This window comes from Passer montanus, unplaced genomic scaffold (genome assembly GCF_014805655.1).
Source record: "Passer montanus isolate IOZ18808 unplaced genomic scaffold, ASM1480565v1 scaffold45, whole genome shotgun sequence".
NCBI classification, from domain to species: domain Eukaryota; kingdom Metazoa; phylum Chordata; class Aves; order Passeriformes; family Passeridae; genus Passer; species Passer montanus.
This window is the reverse complement of record NW_024369373.1, coordinates 10,115,723-10,140,680: the sequence shown is the minus strand read 5'-3', so window position 1 is coordinate 10,140,680 and position 24,958 is coordinate 10,115,723. Positions and strand designations below refer to the sequence as shown.

At 38.9% G+C, this 24,958-nt stretch overlaps 1 protein-coding gene across 11 annotated transcripts in view; it reads left to right on the top strand.

Annotated features, from left to right (window-relative positions):
- Nucleotides 1-24,027, top strand: part of ADCY7 (adenylate cyclase 7) — a 58,453-nt gene extending 34,426 nt beyond the window's left edge. For 10 of the 11 annotated variants that reach the window (XM_039721190.1, XM_039721200.1, XM_039721197.1 and 7 more), the window contains 20 exons: nt 1,509-1,636; nt 1,844-2,002; nt 5,349-5,481; nt 6,712-6,897; nt 7,902-7,945; nt 8,578-8,658; nt 9,552-9,624; nt 10,428-10,525; nt 11,148-11,232; nt 12,811-12,948; nt 14,086-14,148; nt 14,821-14,859; nt 16,229-16,386; nt 17,499-17,580; nt 18,136-18,291; nt 18,885-19,031; nt 19,460-19,567; nt 20,379-20,493; nt 20,993-21,117; nt 21,243-21,389. In XM_039721190.1, coding sequence (XP_039577124.1) covers nt 1,509-1,636; nt 1,844-2,002; nt 5,349-5,481; nt 6,712-6,897; nt 7,902-7,945; nt 8,578-8,658; nt 9,552-9,624; nt 10,428-10,525; nt 11,148-11,232; nt 12,811-12,948; nt 14,086-14,148; nt 14,821-14,859; nt 16,229-16,386; nt 17,499-17,580; nt 18,136-18,291; nt 18,885-19,031; nt 19,460-19,567; nt 20,379-20,493; nt 20,993-21,117; nt 21,243-21,389 — 2,265 coding nt within the window. Of the gene's footprint in view, nt 1-1,508; nt 1,637-1,843; nt 2,003-5,348; nt 5,482-6,711; nt 6,898-7,901; nt 7,946-8,577; nt 8,659-9,551; nt 9,625-10,427; nt 10,526-11,147; nt 11,233-12,810; nt 12,949-14,085; nt 14,149-14,820; nt 14,860-16,228; nt 16,387-17,498; nt 17,581-18,135; nt 18,292-18,884; nt 19,032-19,459; nt 19,568-20,378; nt 20,494-20,992; nt 21,118-21,242 lie in introns of all 11 variants that reach the window. The other variant, XM_039721201.1, reaches the window with a different exon arrangement.
- The last annotated feature ends 931 nt before the right edge of the window (nt 24,028-24,958 follow it).

Here is a 24,958-nt window from a genome sequence, read left to right as displayed (position 1 = left end):
CTACATGGCATTGAAATATCGTGGTTTCATGGCACGACTAATTTTTTGCATTTATCTGAATTCAGTTGTTGAGTTTAGGTAGTGACAAATAAGTTATACTATATCTATTGCAATTGTATTGTTGTGAAGCAGCTATAAAGACAGAGTAAGTTATGTCATCTTAATTGCCAAATGGCAAAATTTCTTTTAATGGTGAAGCAGAAGCTGAGGTTAAACACATTTGGTAAGGTTTTGTAACTGTTTTGCAGATACAAAAATAGGAAAATCTAGATTTTGAGTGATGAGTTTTAATTTCTCACTTATGCAAATTGCACTGAAATGTCTGGATTTAGTGAGTCAAGGTCTTTTGCAACTCTGTGGTTGAACTGTGAGAAGAAGTTCCTGCTTTTTGTGCTATTTTTGTTCTGCCAGGGAGTATTCTGTCATCTTTTCCATAATGTACAAATATTGCAAGCTCCAGTTTACCTAATAAAAATGGATGGCTAAGCTGGACACTGAGCTGGATGCTGAAGTGCAGCAGCTCTAATCCAGGGCTGGCTTTCCCTGCTGATCCCTCTGAGCTTGTCACTTGTGACACTGCTCAGAACCCACTGGGATGGATTAAGATGTAGAGAATGATGGATGTTCCCTAAAGGCTTTAACTGATGAGGGAGAACAGCTCAGTTTGGGAAATTGCCGCATATTTGGGCTGATTTTGGAGTTGATTTAGGAACTGTGTTCCCACAGCAGGTAGTGTTGAACAGCTGGAGCTATCGGCTGGCCCAAATGAAGCCATCTCTGCTCATCAGTCAAACGTTACACAGCCTTGCAGAATTAGTCCTGGCTTCCTTGCAACCTTTGCAGTCAAAATTCTTCAGTAAAGTGTTCACAAAAGACAGTATCAGAGACTTTTTGCTCTCTCCTGCCAGTCACTGGCAGCAGTATCCTCTGTAGCACAGTTAGGAAAAATATTTTGCTACCATTTAGTATCGTGTTTCTTTTATTAGCAATAGCAAACTGTAGTTGTACCAGCTTCCTCTTCAGTCATGTTTGAAATAACAAAAACAAACCCATTTTGCATCTGCACAACTACCAGGTTGGGCATCTGAATTTCTAAGTTTTTTCTCAGTACTGGGAAGTTTTCTGACACCTCACACTGTTACTTATGAGGCTGCCATATAAAAATAGAGGAAAACTGCCCATAATTCAGATGAAGATTAAAAGATTGATAAGTAGATTTCATCTTTTAGATGGTAAATTCTGTGACAGTTTTATTTTATTTATAATTTTTTTCAATTTCACACAGTTCCAAGAAAAAGGAGAGAAACTAACAAGATAATGTTATTTCAGAAATGTTTGAAGTGGTCATTTTTGTTCTGTCCAGGCATTCAGATGTGGGGCAAAATAAGTAAGTTATGTTTCAACATGGATTGAACAAAGCCTGACTTTCTCAAACCAGAACCTTTGGAGCTGCTAGCCTACTTGTAGTTCATTTTTTCCTGTTAAAAATATTTGGTGTAATTTTGCAGGAGAATGAATGCATGAGAATAAAAATCCTGGGAGACTGTTACTACTGTGTGTCAGGCCTGCCTGTGTCCTTACCGGTTCATGCCAGGAACTGTGTTAAAATGGGGCTCGACATGTGCGAAGCGATAAAGTAAGTGTCACACAGAAGGCTGTTTAAAATATAGATACTGTGTAGATATTCAGATTTGAGATATTGAATTAAGTAATTAGTTTTCTTGTCAACATTCAAAGTGTATTTATTAGCTGTACTTGCATAGTTTTGATAAGTTTTGCCCCATGATGAAACAGCAGGAGGAGATGAAATGACAAGTCTGCTCTAACCCCTGATGCTCCCCAGGCAGGTGAGAGAAGCCACGGGCGTGGACATCAACATGAGGGTTGGGATCCACTCCGGGAACGTGCTGTGCGGGGTGATCGGCCTCAGGAAGTGGCAGTACGACGTGTGGTCCCACGACGTGTCCCTGGCCAACCGCATGGAGTCCGCCGGAGTGCCGGGGTGAGCCGGGGCCGAGCCGGGCGGGCACGGCCCGGGGTCTGTCGCTGTGCCGTGGCACACATCCTCACCTGGCGTGCTGCAAATACGACAGATTTCCACCACTGTGTACTTAGCAGAGCTGTAAAATGCTCATATTTTCTGATTGCGTTTTCAATGAGCTATAAAATTCTATTCTTAGGCAAGAGGCTGCTTCTTGACTTCCCATCATGGGAGAAACATGTGTGTTGTGTTGACTTAGTTAATCCATGCTGTACAGGGATAATTCTACGTTTGTGAGTTTAGTTAGAGAACAGTTGTGCTCCTTAGGTCAACAAGGCCAAGCTGTCTTCATTCAGTGTTTCTGCTAATGCATTGATCAGCTCCACTTGATTTATATCAGCTCTATGTTCACCACCCCCAGCACTCAAACCCTACAAGCAGCTCAGAAATTAAAATGCATCCTGATGGGGAGTATTCCCGCAAGGAGAGTCTGGAGCTGTTGTTTGTTGTGCGGTTGCCATGGGCAAAAGGAAGGGAAGGGAAGGGAGTGGTGCTGAATGGGAGGGTTGAGGCTGAGCAGGAATATAACTTGCCATGTGCTGCTCAGTGATGCAAGCATTGGGGCTGAGGTTGGTCTCTTGTAGCCTTTTTAAGATGCTCATTGAACAGAACAAATATAAATGTTTTTTGAAAACACCAATATTTGCATTTTCCTTGTTTAGGAAAGTATATTCTTTTCCTGCTTTCTAAGTTAAATTTAAGGATTAGAATTCATCTAAGAAACCTTCTTTTTTTTTCTTTCTTATTTTGGTAGTTTACACGAGAAAGGCTGTTATAAGACTTTATTTTTTCATTTCCAAATCAGACCATGGTGGGTTTTTTTGTTTTTGTTTTTTTTTTGGTCATGGTAGTCTGTACAAATTGGTTTCTTTCGGTAAGTGTTTCAAACCAGTGACATGCAGGGCATGAAAAGCTATAGCTTTTCTTATTATTTCTGTACCTCAGACAACTTTTAGGTATATGCTTGTAACTTAAAAATTAAAGTGATTTATCTTGATAAAGGGGGTTATGAATATCAAAATACTTTTTTGCATTGGTGACTGAAACAGAAAGAAAACTCGGAGCTAGGTTAACAGTTACACCACCAGCGGGGCTGAAGGGTTTAGTGTGTTGATTCAGCATGATTAAACAAGAATACAGAGTTGTAAAGTTTCTTTTGTTGGTAAAACAAACAGCATGACAAAACCACACTTTGTTAGTCACGTTTAGGACCTTTGCCTAATCTTGAAAACTGTGATTATTCCTGTATGGCTGTCAGGTTTATAGTTGATAAGCTGGTGAGGAATTAAACTGGTTTAGTCTGTCATGCTGATCTGGAAACACTTTTCTTATTACTTCCTCTAGGTATAGCTGTGTAGTGCTCACTCATCTTGGGTTTCAAAACTGGCCAGAGGAAACATCTTCCACTTGTGGAAGACTGAGCCTGACAGGGTGGAAGGGGTATTATTAGCCATGCAAATGTTACGTTGTATTTTTTTCCCTGCTCTGCAAGGAATTATTTGTTGGAGATTCCTCATTCCAATGTTAGCTATTCCTGCTTCTTTGGAAGCAGTTCTGTCATCAGGAGCCAGCCAGAGGTTTTGTTTAAAATAGGAAGCATATCTATTTTAAGTTTCTGTAAATGAAGGAATTCTAAAGACTTTTTAAGTGACGCAGGAAAACTTCTAGCTTTTGAAGTATTTTCTGTCCAGTGTCAGAGTAATCTTGTTCATCCTCCTTGTGATTTTAAAAATTACTTACATTCGTAACAGCGTAATACATTGCTGAAACAGAAAGGAGTAGCATAAAACTAAAAATGCATTTATGGCCAATTCTGTCTGATGTGTAAATGCCTGAAAGCTCAGCACGTGTTATTCTGCTGTCAGCACAGGAAACTGGGCATGCTGTGCTGGGTGTACTGTCCTGGCATGGCAAGGGCAGCAGTGCGTGCTCCAGCTTGCCTGGGAGAGCAGCTCTTGGTTGTGTGCTTATCCTGGAATCCAGGGAGCAATTAGTAACTGCTGAGAGATCACTGGCATCTAACTGGAAGAGAAGTTTGCAGTAAGATCAGAAATGTCCTACGCAGTGTGTGATTTGAGGGAGAGGAAGCTTGGAAAAATGCAAAATGGTGGGTAGTGAACAGCCCCATTCTCTGTGGAAGAAAATTATGCTTTAGAGCAAACTTTAAAATTTCAGATTTGACGATTCAGATTAATTGCAAAAGTATATAGTCAGGGTAACAATTAAACTGTTTTTGAGAAAATTACCAGTACACAGATAAAAGCAGGCTCCCTCTGCAATTTCGCTGTTACTGTTGTCTTGAAAAGTACTGAGGAAGTTTTTATTCTTCCTTCTTAGAAGCTACAGCCAGTAGTTTTCAGGTCTTGGACACATTACCTTCATGCAAACCTATGTCCATCTTTAGGAAGGAGAGCTGGATCGAGCAGTGATTCCCTTGCTCTCTGTAGTTAGGCAGCAGTGCTGCACACTGCCAGTTTCCATTCTGGAATTGTGCTTTTCCCAGCCCTGAGCTAATGGATTCTAGGACAGTGTCTAACCCCTCTGTGCCAAAGAAAAGTAAGAAAAGCATGGGAAGATGAACAATGAAAAAGTAGAACTTAAGAAATGCAATTTTATGAACTCCCTCCAGTCTCTTGTTGAGAAATTATATGGAAAGATACTTCTCATAACTTATGTGGAAATACACAATTTAAGATACTAAGTGAAATAACATTTAAGGGGAAGTGTGAATAGGTACAGAAAAATAGGGGCTGCTCTCCTCAGAAGTGCATTGCTGTTGTTGCTGTGTTGCCTTTTCCTCGGATTGTTTCAGTCAGAAAAGGCAGACTTTCAGAATTCTCCTCAGAGTTAACAAAAAACCTTCCCCAGCTTTCTTTTCCCAGACTCTGTGTCTCCCCCACCCTCATGCATTTCTAGCACAAAGCAGTCCTTGCTTGGGTTTTGTTCATGAGTTTTCCCCGCAGCTCTCCCAACCTGCCTGTGAGCCTGCCTGTCTTGTGAGTCATCAGATTTCCTTTGATCACATTTCTTCTTGTTTCATTTACTTCCCTGCTCATTCCAATTTAATTTTATACCAATACTATCTCATTACGGGAAGTGTTTTTTAGGACATTTGCTATGAATGATGTACTATAGTAAGAGATTGCAAATATAATTTTAAGCACTGGCAGGATTTTTCAGTTGGCTGCCAAAGCAGGGGATGTCTGAAAAGCAGAAATGTCAGCAGCGGCCATTGAAATGTAAATGAAATGCTTAATGTGACCTTTCTGTGAGTGTTTGGGTCTCTTGTTCTTTCTCCTGTTCTCAGCCGTGTGCACATCACTGAAGCAACATTAAATCACCTAGGCAAAGCTTATGAAGTGGAAGAAGGGAATGGACACCTGAGGGATCCTTACCTTGAATCCATGAATATCAAAACGTACTTAGTGGTCGATCCAAGGGTATGTATTTGTTTTTAAACACGTATATTTATTCAACTGTATACACACATAAGTACATAAGTTTCTGTGGTGCATAGAGCTTTTTCATTCAGGAACAGAATTAGAGCATGGTGTGAGTCACCTGAGTAGCTTGGATTTGAGAGTTCAGATCTGAAAGCACATCCTGCTTTTTTATGACATGCCTATTACATTGAAGGTAATAAGGTGTTATGCTGAAACCTCTTATGTGACCCACTTAGAGTAAAAACACATATTTGACTCAAAATTGTCTCAAAAACCCAGGTCAAAAGATGAGGATGAAGGAATGAAAGAATACCTGTACTATGTGGTCACTTCCACCTAAAATATTCTTTGTAAAATAGCGTCAGACATCTTCCTCACTATCTGAAAAGTAAGATTCACCTTCTGTTCAGGGTGTGAATTTAGCAACTATGCGTTTCTCCTTTAGAGCTTGGTAACTACAAACACTTGAGTATTGCTATTTTGAACTGGCTTGTGGTTGATGAGGAAAATGTTTCAAATGAAAAAAGAATGCAGATGAGAAACTTCTTTCCTTCCTGATCTCTACAGGAAGGAACAGCACTTTTAATTAGCAAGAACTCCCACCCAGCACATATTTTCAGAATGAGGACCTGTGCCTATTAAAAAGGTCTCTGCTCCCTTGAAGATACTTGTGAAATGTTAGAGAGTTATCAGTCATTGATGTCTTGGTTTATTCTGTAGTTTTAGCTACCCTGTAGTTCTGCAAAGGTATTGCTGTATGCAGTGTCTGTACTGCCTGCCTCAGCACCTGTGACACAGAGATATAATCTAATGTGGAGTCTGTAATTTGTGGGACCTTCTAACCACTGTTTTGATACACCCCAGCTCAGGAGTTTGGCACCTTTTTCCCTGCTTTAGTGCTGACTTCAAGGGAACTCTATCTGTTCATAGATCCTGTGAGCCCTTGCGTCACTGTACATAAACCTGGACGTTTGACTGTTGCAGTGTTGCAAGCCAAGTCTGGTAAAGGCAGCTGAAGCAATTAATTGTGTGTGCTGTGATTTGCTTTAGCTCACCTTAATTAAATGAGATAAACGAATTGAGGTTGGCTGACATGTTGCTGATGTGTTCAGAGCCCTACAAAACTGCGAGATTTTTGTAGTCTTAAACTACTCAACGCACAGCGCTTCGGTATTTTGTAATTTGTCTGAATTTGTTTTGTACATGAGCGTGTTTTCTTTCTGTTAGTCCAAGCAATGCCTCTCAAACAATCACCTCCCCAAAACCCGAGTGAACGACGGGCTGAAGATGCGCGCGTCCGTGCGGATGACGCGGTACCTGGAGTCCTGGGGCGCGGCGCGGCCCTTCGCGCACCTGAGCCACCGCGAGAGCGTCAGCAGCGACTCCTCGGGCTCGCAGGGCCGCCGCAGGAAGGTCAGACAGAAAAGGGCCACGGGCAGCCAGCGAGGGCCATGGGCAGCCAGCAGCTGCACTCTGAAACTCTTCACCTGACTTTAGTGGCTGCGCCTCTGCTCTTACCCTTGGCGCTCAGTGTGTGCACAGCTGAGGGGGTGTCTGTGCGACACCTCCTTCTGTCAGACCTTCACCACTCTCAGACTGCCAATCTCTCTAGCATACTGTATTCGTAGTATATCCTCATAACAAAACTATATTTTCCCTATTATTTTTCCATCTTGAAATCCTGACTGTGGATGTGGTTTCGTAAAAAAACCCAGATAGATATACTCAATACTTAGTTGAAATATATAGAAAATAAGTAAGTCCCTCTACATGCTCTCTCAGCAACTGGATTTTATCAGTAAAGAATTTTTAAGATCAAGAATTCTTAAGGTTTTTAAGATTTTTAATATAAGAAAACTAATTTTTCCTTCCATCTCCTCTTCCTGAAGGCTGGAAGTAGGAGGTGTGCACGCTTTCAGATGTTGTCCTGGAGCCACAGCTGTAGGAAATTTTAATTTAAGCATCCATCCATCCATCCATCCATCCATCCATCCATCCATCCATCCATCGTGTGGCAGTAGTTTCCAGTCTGCATCCATCCATCCATCCATCCATCCATCCATCCATCCATCCATCCATCCAAAGTAGTTTCCAGTCTGATTGCCTGTGCTGGTGCTTGCTTAGTTATTTTGTTTTGTAGAGAAAAATGAGAGGGAATATCTGAGAAGGAAGATGTGAGGGAAGATGTTTAATTATTTTCCAACAACCTTTTTTTTTTGTCAGAAAACACTCACTGTTAAAGCAGCAAACGTTGGTGGAAAGGATTGATTTTTAGAAACATTTCTGTTTGAGAATGGTTCTTGATTTCTTTTATTTCTGAATAAAAAATTGTTTGGGCAGTTTCTTGATGTTTGTTTCCTATAGTTGTTTGCTATTCAAAGAATGTGTAATTTATTCTGAATTTATATTTTATTTAGGAAATACCTTTGTGTTCTACTGGGCGCCAGAGAACTTCTGATAGGTTTGTCAAGTACTTTTTTTTCTTTTTCCTTTGTTTTTGGTGCTCCTCTTGCAGTTCAGTGTGCTGTAAGGATGTGATCATTTGGTTGATTAATCACTGTGTGTATGGTAGTCCTGCCTTAGAAAGGTTAAGCTAAATCTTTGGCCTTTGGAAGATTTCTCAGCTTATGTTTGTTATTTTTAGCAGACTCTAAAAGGAGCTTCTTGTCTCACTGTCCCCCCAGTCACTCAGATTGCATTTTGCTTGCTGGGCTGCAGCAGGGTGGGAGGGAATTGGGAAGGGAGAGCCCTAAAGTGGAAAGTTATGGATTCAGTTAGTGTCATTAATGTTTGTCATTACAATGTGATAAGAATTATCAATGGTACCAGTAGTACTGAGTTAAATGAGGAACTGATTTTTGCTTTTGGAACATTCCCTCAGTTTGTCAAAATACTGTCTTGAAAAATGCATGATTTGGGTGACTAGAGAAATGTTTACTAAAGTGCTCATGGGTGTGTTTTTTAATCAGTTTGGAGCATTCTGGTTTAACTTTTGCCTGGAGGCTTGCCCCACTGTGTGCTGAGAAAGTGTACTCTGTACACATTACATGTTTCTGAGTAGCATTTGTCACACAGACTTCTTTTCATCCTCAGAAATTCATCTCAGAAGGGAAGGATGGAGGAAGATATTTATGATGAAATGATGTCAACCATTGAAGGCCTCAGTTCAACTACGTATGTAGTATTTTAATTTGTTCTTCATCTTTTCTTTAAGATTAACCTGCATTCTCAATTTAAGCCTAGATATAAAATACATGTATACAGTTATCAGGATTTTTGTCTTGCCCTTTTTTTATCTTTGTTTTTATTTAGTTTCTGTTTTATTTTTTAATTTGAATATGAGTGTTACTGCATTATTTTGCAGGAAGCCAGTGATCACTCTTGCTGTTCAATGTTTTCTTTATTAAAACAAGAACTATCTTGAGATGGGGTGCTGTCCTGAACAAAAAAACCTACATATAAAATCAAAACAGTTTTGTGGGTAATAAAGTTGCTTTAGTGCCTGGTCCACTGAAGGCAAATGGTCTGTCTGGATGGGTAATTCCTTTGGCAGTGCATTTGCATTTAAAAGCAGGCAAACAGGCAGTGGTGGTGGTTTGGGTTTTCTTTTTTTTGTTTTGTTTTTATTTAAAATACAATACTTAAATTCCTAACAAATTTTTAAAACACCGAATTGAAGAAAAACTCTTTCTTCCATCTAAATGCTAGGAAGGCTGTACCTCAGGTATTCCTAATAGGAGTCTGATATTATTTAAGGGAAGTTTTTGGAGGCTGTGAGCCTTTTCTAACATCTGCTGTTACACTTTCCTATTCATCAGCCTTCAGGAAGGTTTGGAGCTGCATTTTTCATGTAGCTGGCAGATGTTGCTGTCTGTGAGTGTTGTGGATCTGCCTGTCAGATGAGTAAAAACATTGTTCTTACTGCTTTGTTCTGCCATGAAACATCGAGCCCTTGCAGAAGCATCAGTGTGTTAAGATCCCTGTGGGGCCTCAGGTGCAGGGATGATTTTGTGTCCTGTCCTTGGCCCTGTGTGCTCCTGGTAACCCCTGTCTCTCTCTGGCTGCAGTCCGTGGTGTGGCAGGTCAGATGACTTCTGTGGATTCTCGCTGATCTTTGCAGAACCTGGCCTTGAAAAAGAGGTTGGTAAGAGCACAATAATCCTTCCTGGTCTTTGATTTGCCCTTCAGAGCAGCATAAGAGTATGTTTGAAACTTTGCATTCTGAAACTGGATTCTGGAGGTGACTGCACGTCCTGGAGGTTTTTGGTAACTAATGGAAAGTAGATTTCAGGAGTGTTTAAACTGGTCATTATTCCCTGAGAACACAAATTCTGAGCTTAAACAAGATTGTCTCTAATCTGTGGTCAAATTCTTGCCATAAGGCAGTTAGTGGGAGTTTGATAATTTTTATATAAACTACTTCCCTTAAAAGTAATGAGATTTAAAGAAGGAAAGAAAAAAAAATTCTGTATCCATAATGAAAACACTTTGTTTGCTGTGGCTGTATTATTGTAGATATCAACGCTGATATTTGTTAGGTGCACTGTAGTTTTTCTGTTTGAATAACTGCTGTTAAATTTACTGTGCTGTGGATGTAGTTACTGGTGTGGATCTGTACGTACACTTTAGGTTTACTTCTGTGTATGTCCTTTCTTGATAAGGATTTTGACCATGGGAATCTGTGGAGAGCTGTTTTGCATACTGCCTGGATTTTCCTCTAGGCTGGAAATTTGGAAATTATCCTTTGGCTTGGGCAGTTTTTCTTGAAAGATGTTCAAGTGACTGGGGTTTTTTTTTTTGGTGGTGGTCTTCTTTTGTTCTGTTTAATATATTTTTAATAATACAGTATGAACTTTTATATATGTGTCATCACAAGAATGTAATAAAAAGAAGAAAAAACACCCCTGAAATGACCCTGATGCTTTGTTCTCTCTGTGTTTCAGTATCGCACCATTCCCATTCTGAAACTCAAGAGTTACTTTGTGTGTGCCAGTTTTGTGTTCCTCTGTATATTTGTGATCCAGATGCTTATCATGCCAAAGTAAGTGCTGGTATTTTAATTATTTATAATTCAAATGAACCAACAGCTAAAGTGAAGTGCATGTGAAGGCTCTTTTCAGAACTTTTTGGAGTTCCTGAAGGGTTAAATTTAAGAAACATACATTAATTTACCCTATGATAAAGGATTACATAATGTTGTTGGCATAAGAGCTAAGATATTAGTATGAAAATAAAATACAAATATTTCTTTAATATTTTGTTTGCTTAGTACATACAGGGAGGAGGTCAGTTTTATGAGAACATTGTAAGGCTGTAAGGACATTGAGCAGTAGGAAAATGGGATTTAGCTGTTAAACTGTGCTCAGTGATCCTTTTCTGTAGAGCTACAGGGAGGCAACTTTGAGCTGCTCGTCACAGTCCCAAGAAAGCAGATGATGGATAATTCTGAAGTGTATGGCACGTTTGTTTTTTGTGGCTGTTGCAGTGCAGTTTCCATGTGGTTTATGCACAGGCAGTGGCTCAGGCCATCAGGAGCAGAATCTCAAAGCAGCGATTGTGCAACAGAGCAACCATAACCTGTGTGATGCTACGGTTATTCAGGGCTATTTGAAGAAAAATCATATTTAAACTTGGTTTTTTTAGTGCTTTCTTCTTCTGTTTAGAACTGCAGAACTGGGAATTTCCTTTGGAGTTGTTGCAGTCATCATTGCGCTTGTTTTGTTTGTGTGCTTTGCTGAGAAGTGTCTGGTAAGTTTACTTTTAAAAAACACTTCCTGTTTTCAAAAGTGGATGGATATATTTCAGCAACTTGGTCTGTCTTTTAGGCTGAGGAAATTTTAGTAATTTCAGTAGGAGTTACAGGAGCCTTGAACCTCAGATTACCAGAAGATTCCATTGCCTGAAACAGCTTTTCATGTCTGAAAATTCTCAGATTCATAATTATTTAAATAATAATTCAGAATTATTTGAGTACAAGAATAGATGGTTAGGAGGGAGGACATGGGGTTGGTTTTCTAAAATGTATTTTTATGTTTGTCATTAATAGTAATTTTGGTTGTAAATACTGTTATTCTCTCTGCTGGAAACAATATTGAAATAAGTTGGAGCAGAAGATCAGTTTTCATAATAATTTATGAAGTGTAATGAAAATTACAAACATATGAATAATTTATTGGCAACAATTTCATGGCTGTTAGAATTCCAAATTCACCATTACATCAATTGGGACACTTTGCACTTGTAGTTCCTTTTTCTTTGCATTATTAAACACATGCAATTACTGTTTAAAAATATATAGTGACAGAGAGAGCCCCTAGTGATGGAGAGTTCAATGACACAGAGAAAAAAAAAAAGTGCTTTTCAGCTCAAGAAGTGCCAGGGAGTAGAGTGGGGAGAGGGAAGGGATTTTAGGGAAGGGATTCTAGAATATTACTTGCACTCATGAAACCTGCACTGTGCCAGAGCAAGGACGTGCAGCACCCAGTGAGGGGATGGAGCTCTCCAAGGGAAAGAGTCTCTTACAGAGCCACGGTCAAGCTGTGCAAGGGGGAAAGAAAAAGAAAGGAAAAAATTGCACTCAGAACATGGGATAAAGATCTATGACTCATTTAATTGTATGGTTAGACAGATTTATGGATTTTATGTATGTATGGTATTTATATACGTATAAACAAGAATTTTTGTATACATGCCTGTAGAGAGAGAGAGGTGTGCGTGTATATGCATTCATGTGTTTGTTCTACATGTGTAGAAACATATGGAGAAAACAGAAAATTCCAGGACTGCACTTACATGAGACTTGAGTTTTATGCTTGGGAGTGTTTTGGAGTAGGCAAATAATGTAATAATGCTTGCAGTCATTAAAATTATATGCTTTACTGGATTTTTTTTTTTGTCTATAGCAACAACTGGAGGACATAGGGGGAATGGGGACTGCCTAGGGTTGGTTTTGTTTTATTAATCTAAAAATGTAGTTCCAAATATAACATTATAGCTCTATAACTAAAAAAATAAAAAAAAATTTGCTGCATTTTTATTAACTTTTCTCTAGAATTTTCAAACCATAATTCTGTATTTTTAAAGCATGAATTCAGAAAATTTTAGCATCCAGCTCCTTTGAAGAAAGGAAGCATTGTTTCTGTTTTCAGTTGGGGAAAGGTGTTAGACATTGACTCAGAACAAGGAGATTCAAAGTTCTAAATTAGAATTCCAGAGAAGGCTCTCAACACTCTCCTGCAGAACAAAGGTCAACTTTATATTTAGAAATATTTCTTCCCCTGTATCAAAGTGTTATCTGTTACTGAAACTAATTAATTGTGTTTACAGAAGTGCTGCTCAGATCAGTGGCCTCTCCTGCGCCGTCTGTGTGCTGTCTCAGAGAAGGTGGAAACAATGCCTTTACTCAGGCTGCCTTTAGCAGTCATCACTATAGCTGCCTTGCTGATTATAGCCATTTTTAATTTGGTAGGTAATCACATTAATTAATGAACTTACTTAAACTGTGAGTTTCACAATAACTTCCTGCTTTCTTTTTATCAAGTACCAGTTTTTGCTGCTTTTTCTAATGCCTGATTTGCAACACGAGTTGATTTGCACAGGGATAGTGCATGATGCCAAGTAAAATTTTATTAAAAATAAAAGGTCCTAGTTTGTGGAACTGAAAGTACACTTGATAGACTTCAGTTCTACAAACTTTTCTTGTTTTCAAGATGGCACTTATAACTGCTCTTGATTGTAACCCTCCTCACTAAGATATTTTCCTGTTTTAAAGTGGTTTGAAATGTTTGGCAGTGGCAGGCAGCACTTGAAGCTCGTATTTGCACTCACTGATAGTAATGTGGGTGGGGGAAGAATACAGCTTGGCTCTCTTCTAAAAGCAAAGGCACTGGGGATAGGTACAGCTGGAGTGAAGTGGAAATGGCATCTGTCTTTTAAATTTAGTTTGAATATTATATTGCACCTGGGGCATGTGCTTTTGAATAACTGTGCTGGTTTTTTATTTAAACAAGCTCTGTGTGTAATCAGTTCCACTTAGCTGATAGTTAACTACTAAAACTGATGTCCTCCTGTTCCCATGTGTTCCTTTGCCTTGCCGTTCTTCTGATTCCATGGGGAGTTCCTTCTGAAAGCAATACTGCAGAAAATGCTTAATTTTCTTTCATAGGGTGTTTTTTCTGCTGGCTTAGGTCCTTGAATTGGCTCACAGTGGTGTCATGTGAACACCACCAGAGACAGACTGAAAGGAAACAGGAACAGCAGCTGTGAAACTGGGGGGTGAGACAAAACCACATATTTGTGCCAGGTAGCTGCTAAATTAACATAGCCATAATGTAAACCTTTACCCCCAGTTAGAAAATAAGTAAATTCTAACCTTCTTGCAGCTTGTGTGTGCATATATGTTTAATACAACTACATGGGATGCATTTGTATTTCAACATTTATTCAGCAGCAGTGAAAAGACAACCAGATCAACACTCTTTTTAAAATACATAGGGGAAAAAATCAGTGATTACCTGCTAATAAGTTTGTATGATGGTTTTATTGATGTGTTTTGTTTTGTTTTGTTTTTTTTTTTTTTTTCTTCCTCTCAAATAAATCAAGACTACTGAAAAGAGCAAACCTGCCAACTTTACTGGATCAAATGACCTGAGTGCTACCACCTATGTGAGTAGAGTACCATCCTAATTTCTAGGATTGAAATGAAATGAGTCTTGGATGGTGGGTATTGAATCATAGCACATCCTGAATTGGAAGGCACCCACAAGGATCATCAAAGGCCAACTTCTGTCGTGTAGGATGATGTCATGATGGATGGCAACATTTTTATATTTTTTTCTTCTTATTTATAAAGATAGGGTTATGGGTTTTTTTAATTGTTGAACATGAAGACTTGTTCATGACACAAGGCAGTTTTAAGGAATATTTTGTATTTCTGTATATAGCTTTCTTGTGCATCCTTTAGGGATGTTCAGAAGTCTGGGGTATTCATGTATAAAACTGAAGTTTTGGTTTATTTTGGTCTCTCAGAATATTTGAAAGGTATTCTCTAGCATTTCTGTAAGCGTAAATTCAGCACTTACTAGTGACACAAGAGTATTTCTCAGGGTTTCACTTTTTATGTCTTTAATGCCAGAGTAGTGTTCTATTTTGAGTTCATCCAAATGTTTGGGATGCTCCTTTGTCACCTTTAGATGACGGACATATTTTTGAATTATGTGCAGCAAGTTGTGTGAGGAGCCTTTCATTCAGATGCTTATGAAAAATGATAAGTTACACATATGAAATGCACATTGTGCTCACCTGGTAATTTTTTGTTCTTGCATGTTTGTAAATCAGGCTTTTGGAAACACAACTCATTCCTGCGTAGAGGAAACTGTAAGTAGTGAATGCATTTTACTTAGGCCTGATCTTTGAATGTGGTGTATATTACTGACAAATGGCAGGTTCTATTGATGTATGCAAGGAAGCTTTTTTTAGATATTTGACGCAGAAAAATTGTTCATGAAATCAAGATAATTCAGCTGCTGTTGTTGCACTAAGTATGGCTTTGCAATTTTTAGAAATTTCAGACTTAGAAGTAGGTCTAAATCTTTAAGGAAAAAACCAGCAAAACAGGGTGATGATAATGTTTCAGTCCAAAAAATGAGAGCTGAACTTACAAGTGTCCCAGTAAAATGTTTACAGAGTGAAAGGGCTTAAGTGGCTGACAGACCTCTCTTGCCATTCTCTACATAGTGGTTCCTTTTTCAGAGGTTTGGCTTGAGGTAGAGTGTTCAATATCTTTTGGAGGTAGACTCAGTGTCTTTGGGCTGACAGAGTTGGTATAATGTGTGATATATGGGCTCTGATTAGGACCTGCCTCATAAATTGTTCTGGCTTCATTCACTTCAGTAGAAATGTTAATTATTTAGCCAAGAATCTCACAGTTCTGTGGTAGGCCTGTGCTATTACAGGTGGGAAAACAGTGCTTTGTGCATAAAGTGAAATGAATGCTTGAGGAGCCGAAGCTGAGATAATTTTGGAGCTGCTTGTAGACTGAAGCAGCCAGCTGAGCCCCTCACAGCTGTGCCCGTGGCTGCAGGCAGCAGTCCTGTCTGCAGCACACACTTGGTACCGTGTTTGGTGCTGCCAGCTGCAGGCTGGCCTTGGACACCCTGCCTGAGCTGGGGCTCCCCTGCTCAGTAATTCCACAGTGGGGACAGTGGCCATAGCTTGATAATGCTTATTAGCATCAATCACAGTTCTTCTAAGGAGCTGTGCCTCAGGCTGGATAACCAGTCAGTGTCCACGTGTTACTGCTGTGGGAGCTGGGAATGGGGAATCTGCTCTAGGTTACAATGGGAAAGCAGTCAGAATAGGATTAGAGCACTGCACTTGCTGGTTCTATGGACTATGAACCTACTTTAGGTTACTCTTGAAGTTTGAATAAATAATTGCTTAAATTAATAAACTTCAGGAGATACATTTTCGACACTTCAGTTTCTATCTGGCATTGTTTACTTATGTTGATTTTCTTTTGTTTAAATATTTTTGTTTACCCATAACAAATTCTAAAAGTAAATGAAAATCAATATTAAGTTCATCCTTTTAGTGCCATTAAAAATAAAGCTTTAAGTCATTGCAATTTTTTTGCTTTAAATTGCAGTGACCATGAACTCAGAGCATTTGCTGTGGTTTGAACATTTCTTAGACATAAGTTCTGAATAATGCAAAGGCTCTTTACCTTTACCTTCCTCTTTTACAGTATTATGCTTACTGCTGTATATTGGGGTTCATTGCCTGCTCGGTGTTTCTTCAAATGAGCTTCGAACTCAAAGTGCTCCTCCTCTCCATTGCTGTGACTGTCTACCTCATCATTTTTAATACCCTTCAGCACAAAGACAACTATGGCAACAGTACCAGGTGCACTGTAAAGTTTCTCATCCTTTTATGTTTCATTTAAGGAGGTATTAGATTTTTGTACTGGAATATTGAAATATCAAAATCACATAAGCCAGACACTGCAAACCTTTCTGTAAAGTTAATAACATGGAAATCCTATTAGACTATGTCACTTTTTTTACATACACTTTTTAAACAAAGTATATGTTCTCTGGAAAAAATCTGTAATGTGGCTTCTGAGATCCCTAGAAGCCTTGGACTACATTAAGGACTAGGGAGTAGAATATTAATGTAAGGTTGATCTTATGTTATGAAGAAAAGCCTTGCTAAATTCTGAGGCTCAAGCTTGGTGTCAATAGGATGATGAACTCTTACAGGTATTTTGAAAAGTAACAGCAATTTACCTGATCTAATTGCAGAAACTGAAAATACTGAAGAGAAATCACATGCAAAGTCTTTACTGTTAATTTTCAAGTCTTTCTCAGATTCCTCAGCATAATCTCAGCGCTGAAAATTTAAAATAAATTTATTTTACAGGGGCTGTAACCTGTCAGTACACCTTAAAAAACCTTGAGTGAACTTAATCATTCATGTGATGAGAATTTAATTTGCATTTGTAAAAAGTAATAGGTGTGGTAAGACTGATCTTACTATGAAATATGAATGGTGATTCAGATACAGATATGATTTAATTGCTGTCTTTGTCTTAGGAATTCAGGTTTTTAATTTGTTATTGTCTTTCCTTCCACAAATAAGAGTCTGTTTTCCTATCTCAATGTTTTGTTGGCTGTGTTTTTGTAGGGTGGTGTGGGGTGGGAGCTGAAACTCAGTCTGGTGGAAATTAGATGGCTCCATTAAGATAAAGCCCTGTTTACTTGAGCATCTCACTACAACAGCTACTGAACAAGGTTTCAACAGCCAGTGTGTTGTGGTGTGAAATGCATCATTCCATGAGTTGGACTGGCTGATCGTCCTTTGTCGTTGCTTGGGCAGGAGCTGTGCACAAATGAGCAGTGACACTGTGGTGCAAGTCTGGGCAGACACCCTCTTCCCCTCACCTCCCACCACAACCCCCCAGAGTGCAGATTTTCTTAAAGCATACAGATGACTTTGTATTGCTTTCTTATTTTCAGGTTTTTCATCAAAGAGCCAAGGATAATGACTAATTTATATCTGGTTCTGTTTTACATAACCCTAGTTTTACTTGCAAAACAGGTATGTATTTAAAACACAATCACCTAGTTCCTTTACTTGCAGCAACTTGACTTAGATAAAATGCAAAAGTTGAAATTGTGCTTTACACTAGTATATATTTTTATCTTTTTTTAATATTCTGGTCTTGCAGATAACACACTTGTAATTAGTTTTTGGTAATGAAAGAATTATTACTGTGAAAGAATGGGGACATATTTCTAGTTTTCAACATTGTTTGCATCACAGATGTGAGAACATCCTGGTTCTTCCAGTTTTGAGCTATCTGTATTTATATATCAGTATTCATTCTAAATCAACATAGCAATTCAAGATAAAAATAATTATATTACTAAAGTGTCATTTTGGTAAATACACCTGATGGTATCAAATGACATTTTGTCTTAGTGGCTGCTTCATATTTTTCTGACCTTTGCTCTCAAAGCATATTTTTCATAACTACATAGACTCAAAAGGACTTGAAGAAACTGTTGCTACTACACTTCTTGAGAAAATTGCCTAATATTTTTCAGTGAGTTATTTTATGGATTTAATTTATCACATTTGATCTCTTTGCAGATTGACTATTACTGTCGACTGGATTGTCTGTGGAAGAATAAGTTTAAAAAAGAACATGAACAATTTGAAACTATGGAGAATGTTAACAGGCTTTTGCTGGAAAATGTACTTCCAGCACATGTTGCTGCATATTTCATTGGAGAGAAACGAAATGAGGTGTGTTGAGCCTCTCCTATGTGAAGGACAGCAAATTGGATTTTTGTGATATATATTACACATGATGTGAAAAAGAGCACAGACTGTAAACTTCTGCAGTCTTTGCCTCTTGTTTTTATTCCAACACCTTTGTCAACCCAAGAACCTGTTAACCAGATGCCCTCAAAAAAATGAAAAGTTTTAGTTTGGCAAATATTTAAATGAGATTTACTGCTTTCCAAAGACTGTATTTTGTCAGAGAGGATAGGTCATAATTTTTAGGAAATGAGTTGAGGAGCAGATAGTATCTCCCAGAGAGAAGTTCATTAATAATGATTTTTTAAAGAAATCTCATTCTGCCAGCAAGTCATCAGAGAGAACTCTCAGAAGAGTGACAATGTCCAAGTAGATTGAAATGTTTAAGGTATCTTTAAGGAATCTCAGCTTTTCCTTAGGCAAATCCATTTTGTTAATGTTTCTGATAGAATAAGAGATGTGGTTGACTTCATAGGAAAGCTGTAATTTGATTTCTGGTTACAACAAGTATCATGAGTGTGAGTACCTGTGGGGGAGTGTGGCTGCTGACAACGTGTGGGTTTATTGCTTTCCTTTAGGACTGGTACCATCAATCCTACGACTGTGTCTGTGTCATGTTTGCATCAGTACCAGATTTTAAGGTGTTTTACACCGAATGTGATGTCAATAAAGAAGGCTTGGAATGCTTGAGGCTGTTAAATGAAATCATTGCTGATTTTGATGAGGTAATTAACTTCTGTCAAAAACTCACTGGATTACATATTTACTGCAAAATAAATGTTCCACAGATCTGTGAGCATTAGAGGGGGGAAAACCATTTTTATGCTGTAGTAATATTCTGGCTTCAGCCCTGCAATCTTGAAGGATATTTTCCTGTCTGGTTGGGATTTTCAAGTACTTCATCTAATCCATTAGAAGTATGGTTTGAAAGTCCTGACTTTAAGGACTTTATTTCAGTACTTCAGTGCTTTCATTTCTCCTATGAGTGGTTAGAGCAAAATTGTGAAACTAATCCTCAGTAATCTTCATGTGAGTGATAGTATTGCTAGAGATGTTTAATGCTTATGGTAGACAGTATAAGATTTCTGGTTAAATACTACACTGAAATATGGTATTAAAGTGTCAAGTTTTTATTTTCTTTCCATTCAAACAGCTCTTGTTGAAGCCTAAATTTAGTGGTGTTGAAAAAATAAAAACAATTGGAAGCACTTACATGGCAGCAGCTGGTCTCAGTGTAACACCAGGCCAGGAGAACAACCAGGTATGTTGGCTCTGAATCTGCCTTCAGTATTCTGTGGGTGCATAGGTGTGCTTAAAGTTACAAAATATGATACAAAAAAGTATATAATGAACAGTGACTTCCTGAAATGTGGAAAATGATGACAAAATTGTATTGTCCCCTGCTGATTTCACTATCACTTAGTTCCATTTTATTTCTGAATTAAGTTATTCAGTCTGTAATCCCAGAATACTTTTTATATCTTTCATCTTTGATTCCAGTAGTTTAACATTGCTAGATGCATAACAGAAGGACTCTAATAACAGGGGAGTTAACAAAGAATGGCAGCCAAAGAAAAGGCCATCTCAGAACTGGACAGTCAGCTTTTTCTGATACCTGAGAACTGGCACAGAAAGAGAATCCTCAAGTGCCACATTAGGTCTTAAACTGTTACCTGGAAGAATTAACACTAATTTCTCTGGCTCATTTTCAGTATAGCAGGTTTGTGTAAGACATTAAGATGCATATACTAATATATGCATATAATAATTATATACCCAAAATATGTAAAATTGAGGGTGAAACCATAAAGGACAGACAATAATTTGTTATAAAATTTAATCGTTTCATGCTTGTTGTCTCATATACATCCCAGATGTATTTAATGGAGTTTTGAAATTCTGCAGTTCTGCATTTACAAGGATGAGTGGTCTCATCCCTATAAACACTCCAGTCACTTCTAGGACTGCTTTGGAGTAGCAGCCTGACACAGCCTTTCGTGTTGTAATTTGGTCATTAATATGTGTTAATGTGTTATGTGTTTGGTCATTAATATGTGTTATGACTTGCACAGGACAGGGAAAGGCAGCACGCTCACATTGGGATTATGGTGGAGTATGGAATTGCCCTGATGAGTAAACTGGATGGCATCAACCGACATTCCTTCAACAACTTCCGCCTGCGTGTTGGTGAGTTCTGTGTGTGGGGAATGTGAACTGCACAGCTCACGCAGGGACAAACAGGCAGGATGAGGTAGGTCCAAGTGCTGAATAGCCACAGGCAGTATTGTCTGGTCAGCTTTTCAGGCAGGCCAAGCTCCTCCACGGATGGGCTTCTTCTCATCCCTGGATGACTTTGGAGGAAATGAAAGATCCAGATGAAGAGTGAAGTACCCTGTTGGTGACTGTGGACTAAAGACAGTATTGTCATTACAGTGCTCATTTCTATATATTAAAAGTAGAAGAGGAAGAATTTTCTTTGTGCCCTAGACTTCCCCTTTTGCAATGAGTGAGTCACTTCACATTTCCTGAGCCTCAGTATGAATATTTATAGAACAGCACTAATACTGATTGCTAGACAGGTGCTGCAGAGTTAAGTTTTGGGATGTTTTTTTTATCCCTGAAGCTACAGCTAACACAATCACATCTCTTTCTACCTCAGTAATGACAGCTGCTTGTGTTTCTGCAGGGATCAATCATGGCCCTGTGATTGCTGGTGTGATTGGTGCCAGGAAGCCTCAGTATGACATTTGGGGCAACACTGTTAACGTTGCCAGCCGAATGGAGAGCACAGGGGAGCTTGGCAAGATCCAGGTAAAACTATGAGCCTATGAGCCTTGCAATGTCCAAAGCATTATTTCTAATTGGTTGTGCAATTTTGCTTTAATGTGAATAATCAGAAGAATTTCACAAGAGTTTCTTATTCTTTTCACACAAAGGTCACTGAAGAAACAAGCAAAATACTACAGGAGCTGGGATACTCATGTGAATGTAGGGGACTCATTAATGTCAAAGGCAAGGGAGAACTGAGGACTTACTTTGTTTGCACTGAGACAGCCAAATTCCAAGGCATGGGACTGAACTGAGGCTACAATGGAGTTAATCAAAATAGACTTAGATCTGCCTCCCTTCTGTGAAGACGTAGAATTTCCCTCCTTATGTGAAGGACTTTATTCTAAAAACATGTATATACTGTTCTTATCTCTTCTACATCTCAAGATGAGAGATTTTTTTTTTTAAATAAAGAAGAATTCTGAGACATTCCTAGAAGATATACAAATGTCAGTCTGAAAAAGACTACTTTTTCCTGAAGTAATTTGAGGATTTACCTGGAACTGCCATGAGGCATTCTCAGTTAGTTGCTTTCCTTACCTGCACTGGGAGTCTTAACAGCTCTGGTGGCAGCCAGTGTGGATGCACTGTAGAACTCATTCCCATGCTAAAACATTCATTGCCTGCTTGACACACACCTGCTTACAGTATTGTGTTTGTCCTGACACGTGTGCTGAAACTGAGGGCACTGCATATCCGGCTTTAATGCTGAACAGACTGCACAGCAGAGGACAGCTGAATGATGGGAAGAGGAATGCAAGGCAACTCAAGTGTGTCACATGTTAACTGTGCTGAGCTCTTTTGGGAAGAAACCTGAATTGCACAGTATGGGGTCACTTCACCACCCTCGCCTCCTCCACAGCAGTACCCTGTGTTATGCAGATGTTTTCATGACCAAGAGCTGGTCAGAAATAACTTTAATCTAGTTCAGCATGTTTACATTATATTACATGTTCTCCGTTGTATTTCTCTGTAATTAGTATCTGTATGTGCATTTTGTTCTGTCATGGTAAGTCTTAAATTTTTTACTTTATATTTCAAAAAGTACAAGTGATGGTGAGGAGCACAGGGATCAGGCTCTGGCAGCAGTTGGTGTTGCTGATCCCAGCAGGAATTCTGATTCTGTGCTGTGTTCTTGAGGGCACTTAAGGAAGAAAAAAAAAATCTGTTCTGAATTGCTGGGAAGTTGAAGAACAGAATTACTAAAATAGTATTAGAAACAGTAGCAGATACTGTATAAACAGAACTGTGTCTGTGGTGGGTTTTTTTTTTTTTTTCCTGTTCTTATTTCTACAGTTTGACTAGCCACTGGCTGGTCACTATGCCTTTCAAAGGCAGTGCAGTTTTTTTCATAAACTGGGTTTGAAGGTTACAAAAGGACATATGGAAAAAATGTGTTCATAATTAAATGTTTCAGCAGAGCCCCAAATACTGGAAAGATGAGTAGAGCATTCATAAGATCATTGTGGACATGGTGTAAATTAGTTTTATTACTAAGGTTTTTAAGCTGTTAGTGTCCTTTGCTGATTTCCACATTGGTATTTTTTACTTACTGCAATCTCTTAATTTATTTGCCGTTGGTGCAGATGACAGTAGTTTGTAAGGCTAGCATCTTGTGCCCTGTTCTGCCCCTTACTAAGGATGGGTTCCCCCTTTCCCCATATACCACGTTAGGGCTGGACAGCACAGTCATTAGTGAGTACAACACCTATTTGGTTGAGCCTTACTCCTCCACAAACAGCATTTCCTAATGCTTCTGGGTTTACTACCAGCCCATCCTGGACAGGTGTTCAAGCAGTCCTGTGCTTCACTGCCGCTTTCTAATTACTGTGTAATTTCTTTAGAAGAGGAAGTGACTATATTTCAAGACAGGAACAAACATAAATATTGTCCAACTGTGGATTAAAAATTGTACTTGTAGTCTTTGTCAATTTTGTAGATCAAATCTGTGTGTGTAGTAGGTCTCCAAGAGAAAACAGCATGTAAGAAAACCTGAATTTGAGGTGGTAAGTTCATGGGCTCTGCTGAAGAAGGAAGTGACATACTCGCTGTTGTGTTAGTGAAGTCAGTGTTGTAGTTGAATAAACCTTCAAACAGCTTTTGCTACTCTTGTATGTTGTGTATTTGTAGTTACAGGTGCTCAGCAAGCATTTCTTTAGAGATATTTATTGTTTTACAGGACCATGCATGTGTCAGAGGCTCCTTTCAGCAGTCTTTGATGTCATGTTAGGTAAAGTGACCATTTGTCTCATGAATCTATTTTGAAAAGTGCATTATGCCTATAAATAGAGCTGGCTCTGAAGTGCTTCTGTTCACAGAACTAGGAGACTGTAGATGTAAGTTATCAATGAAAGAACATTTGCTGTCTGTAACAGCATTTTGAAATGCTTTTGTTTACATGATGTTGCCTGTCAGGCTGGTAACTTATTTGGGTGTAACTTTGACTCAACCTCATTTGCAGAAGTGGCAGGAAGAGCTGCAGCTTCCAAAGGGGGAAGGAGTTGGGTTTGGTTGCAGGTTTAAAAAGAATGCTCACTTGGTGTGCTGTGCACAGCCTTCTTGGGGAAGTTAGAAACTGTGTGTAATGAAAAAGAGGATGACTAATTTCTCACCAGAACTGGAACTGTATGAGAGCTATATTCAACCACAGAATAAGTTCAACTTAACAAGCAACTGTATTGAAATAATTGTTTTCAGCAGTCCTTCTGAGATTGAACTGTGAAACTTAACAATCTTGTTGGAAAGATCTTCCTTGCAGCATTATTTTTTTTTCTTAAATGGAAAAAATGGCACTGTATCTAATTTGAAGAGCTAATAACATCTGGAACTAGGAATCTGGTTTAAAGAACAAACTTTGTTTTTACTATGAAATAAAAAGCTTATTGAAACATGTCTGGTTTTGCAATTATTTTGATGGAGATACCCATGAAAAGGAGGTATATTTTTTATAGTGCTGCAGACTTAACGGAACTGTTTTTACTCATAAACTAAACTCAGTATTTATCTTTTTAAAAAACGTTGCCAGTAGAAAATGCTTAGAGTGACATCCACGTGTTCAACAGCTGATGAGAAATACTTCTGTCACTGGCAGCCACCTCTTGCCCCATCTAGAAGGTGAGTGATGGGCAATAAGATGCTATGGAAGGAGCCAGTAAGGATTTGGCTGGCACATTTGCCCTGAATCTTGTCTTTTTCTTGTGGCATGAAAATGATTTATATAGTAATGGAAGAATTCATTCCCTGGAGTAATAATTCAGCTGCTATTACCTAGAACTGAAAAAACTCCAGTGTGACTGTTAATTCTTCTGGGACAAATGAAACTACTGGAGAAAAAGCCAGGGTGACAGTTAAAAATTTTGCTATGTATTTTAGTAATTGTGAAATCTTTGTGCAGCATTTTCAGAGGAAGGAAGGAAGAGAGGAAGCAAGGATGATGTTGGCCAGAAGACTGAGGGCAGAGGGTGGAATTCACAATGCTGTTTGGCCTGTAAGTTACCTCTTAGTTCAGTTCCCTGCCACTGCACACATCAGCAATGGCTGGAACCCTACAGCTTGTTCCTCCTGACTCCAGGGTTATACTGGAATCAGGGATTTAAAAAAGCAACATTTAATAACAATGAAGGATGCCTATGGTAGAAGCCAGGTGCAGCACTGTGTGATGGTGTGAGGGCAAATGGGGAGCACAGGGAAAGGCTGCTTGGGTGTGCCACTGGCTGCACCTGCACCCAGGCCATGCTCGAGGTCTCTGTGCCTGAGGGCTGTGCTGGTGCTCTGCACCTTTGGTGAACAGGGAACTGTCTTAATGGGAGAAGGCTTTCTGACA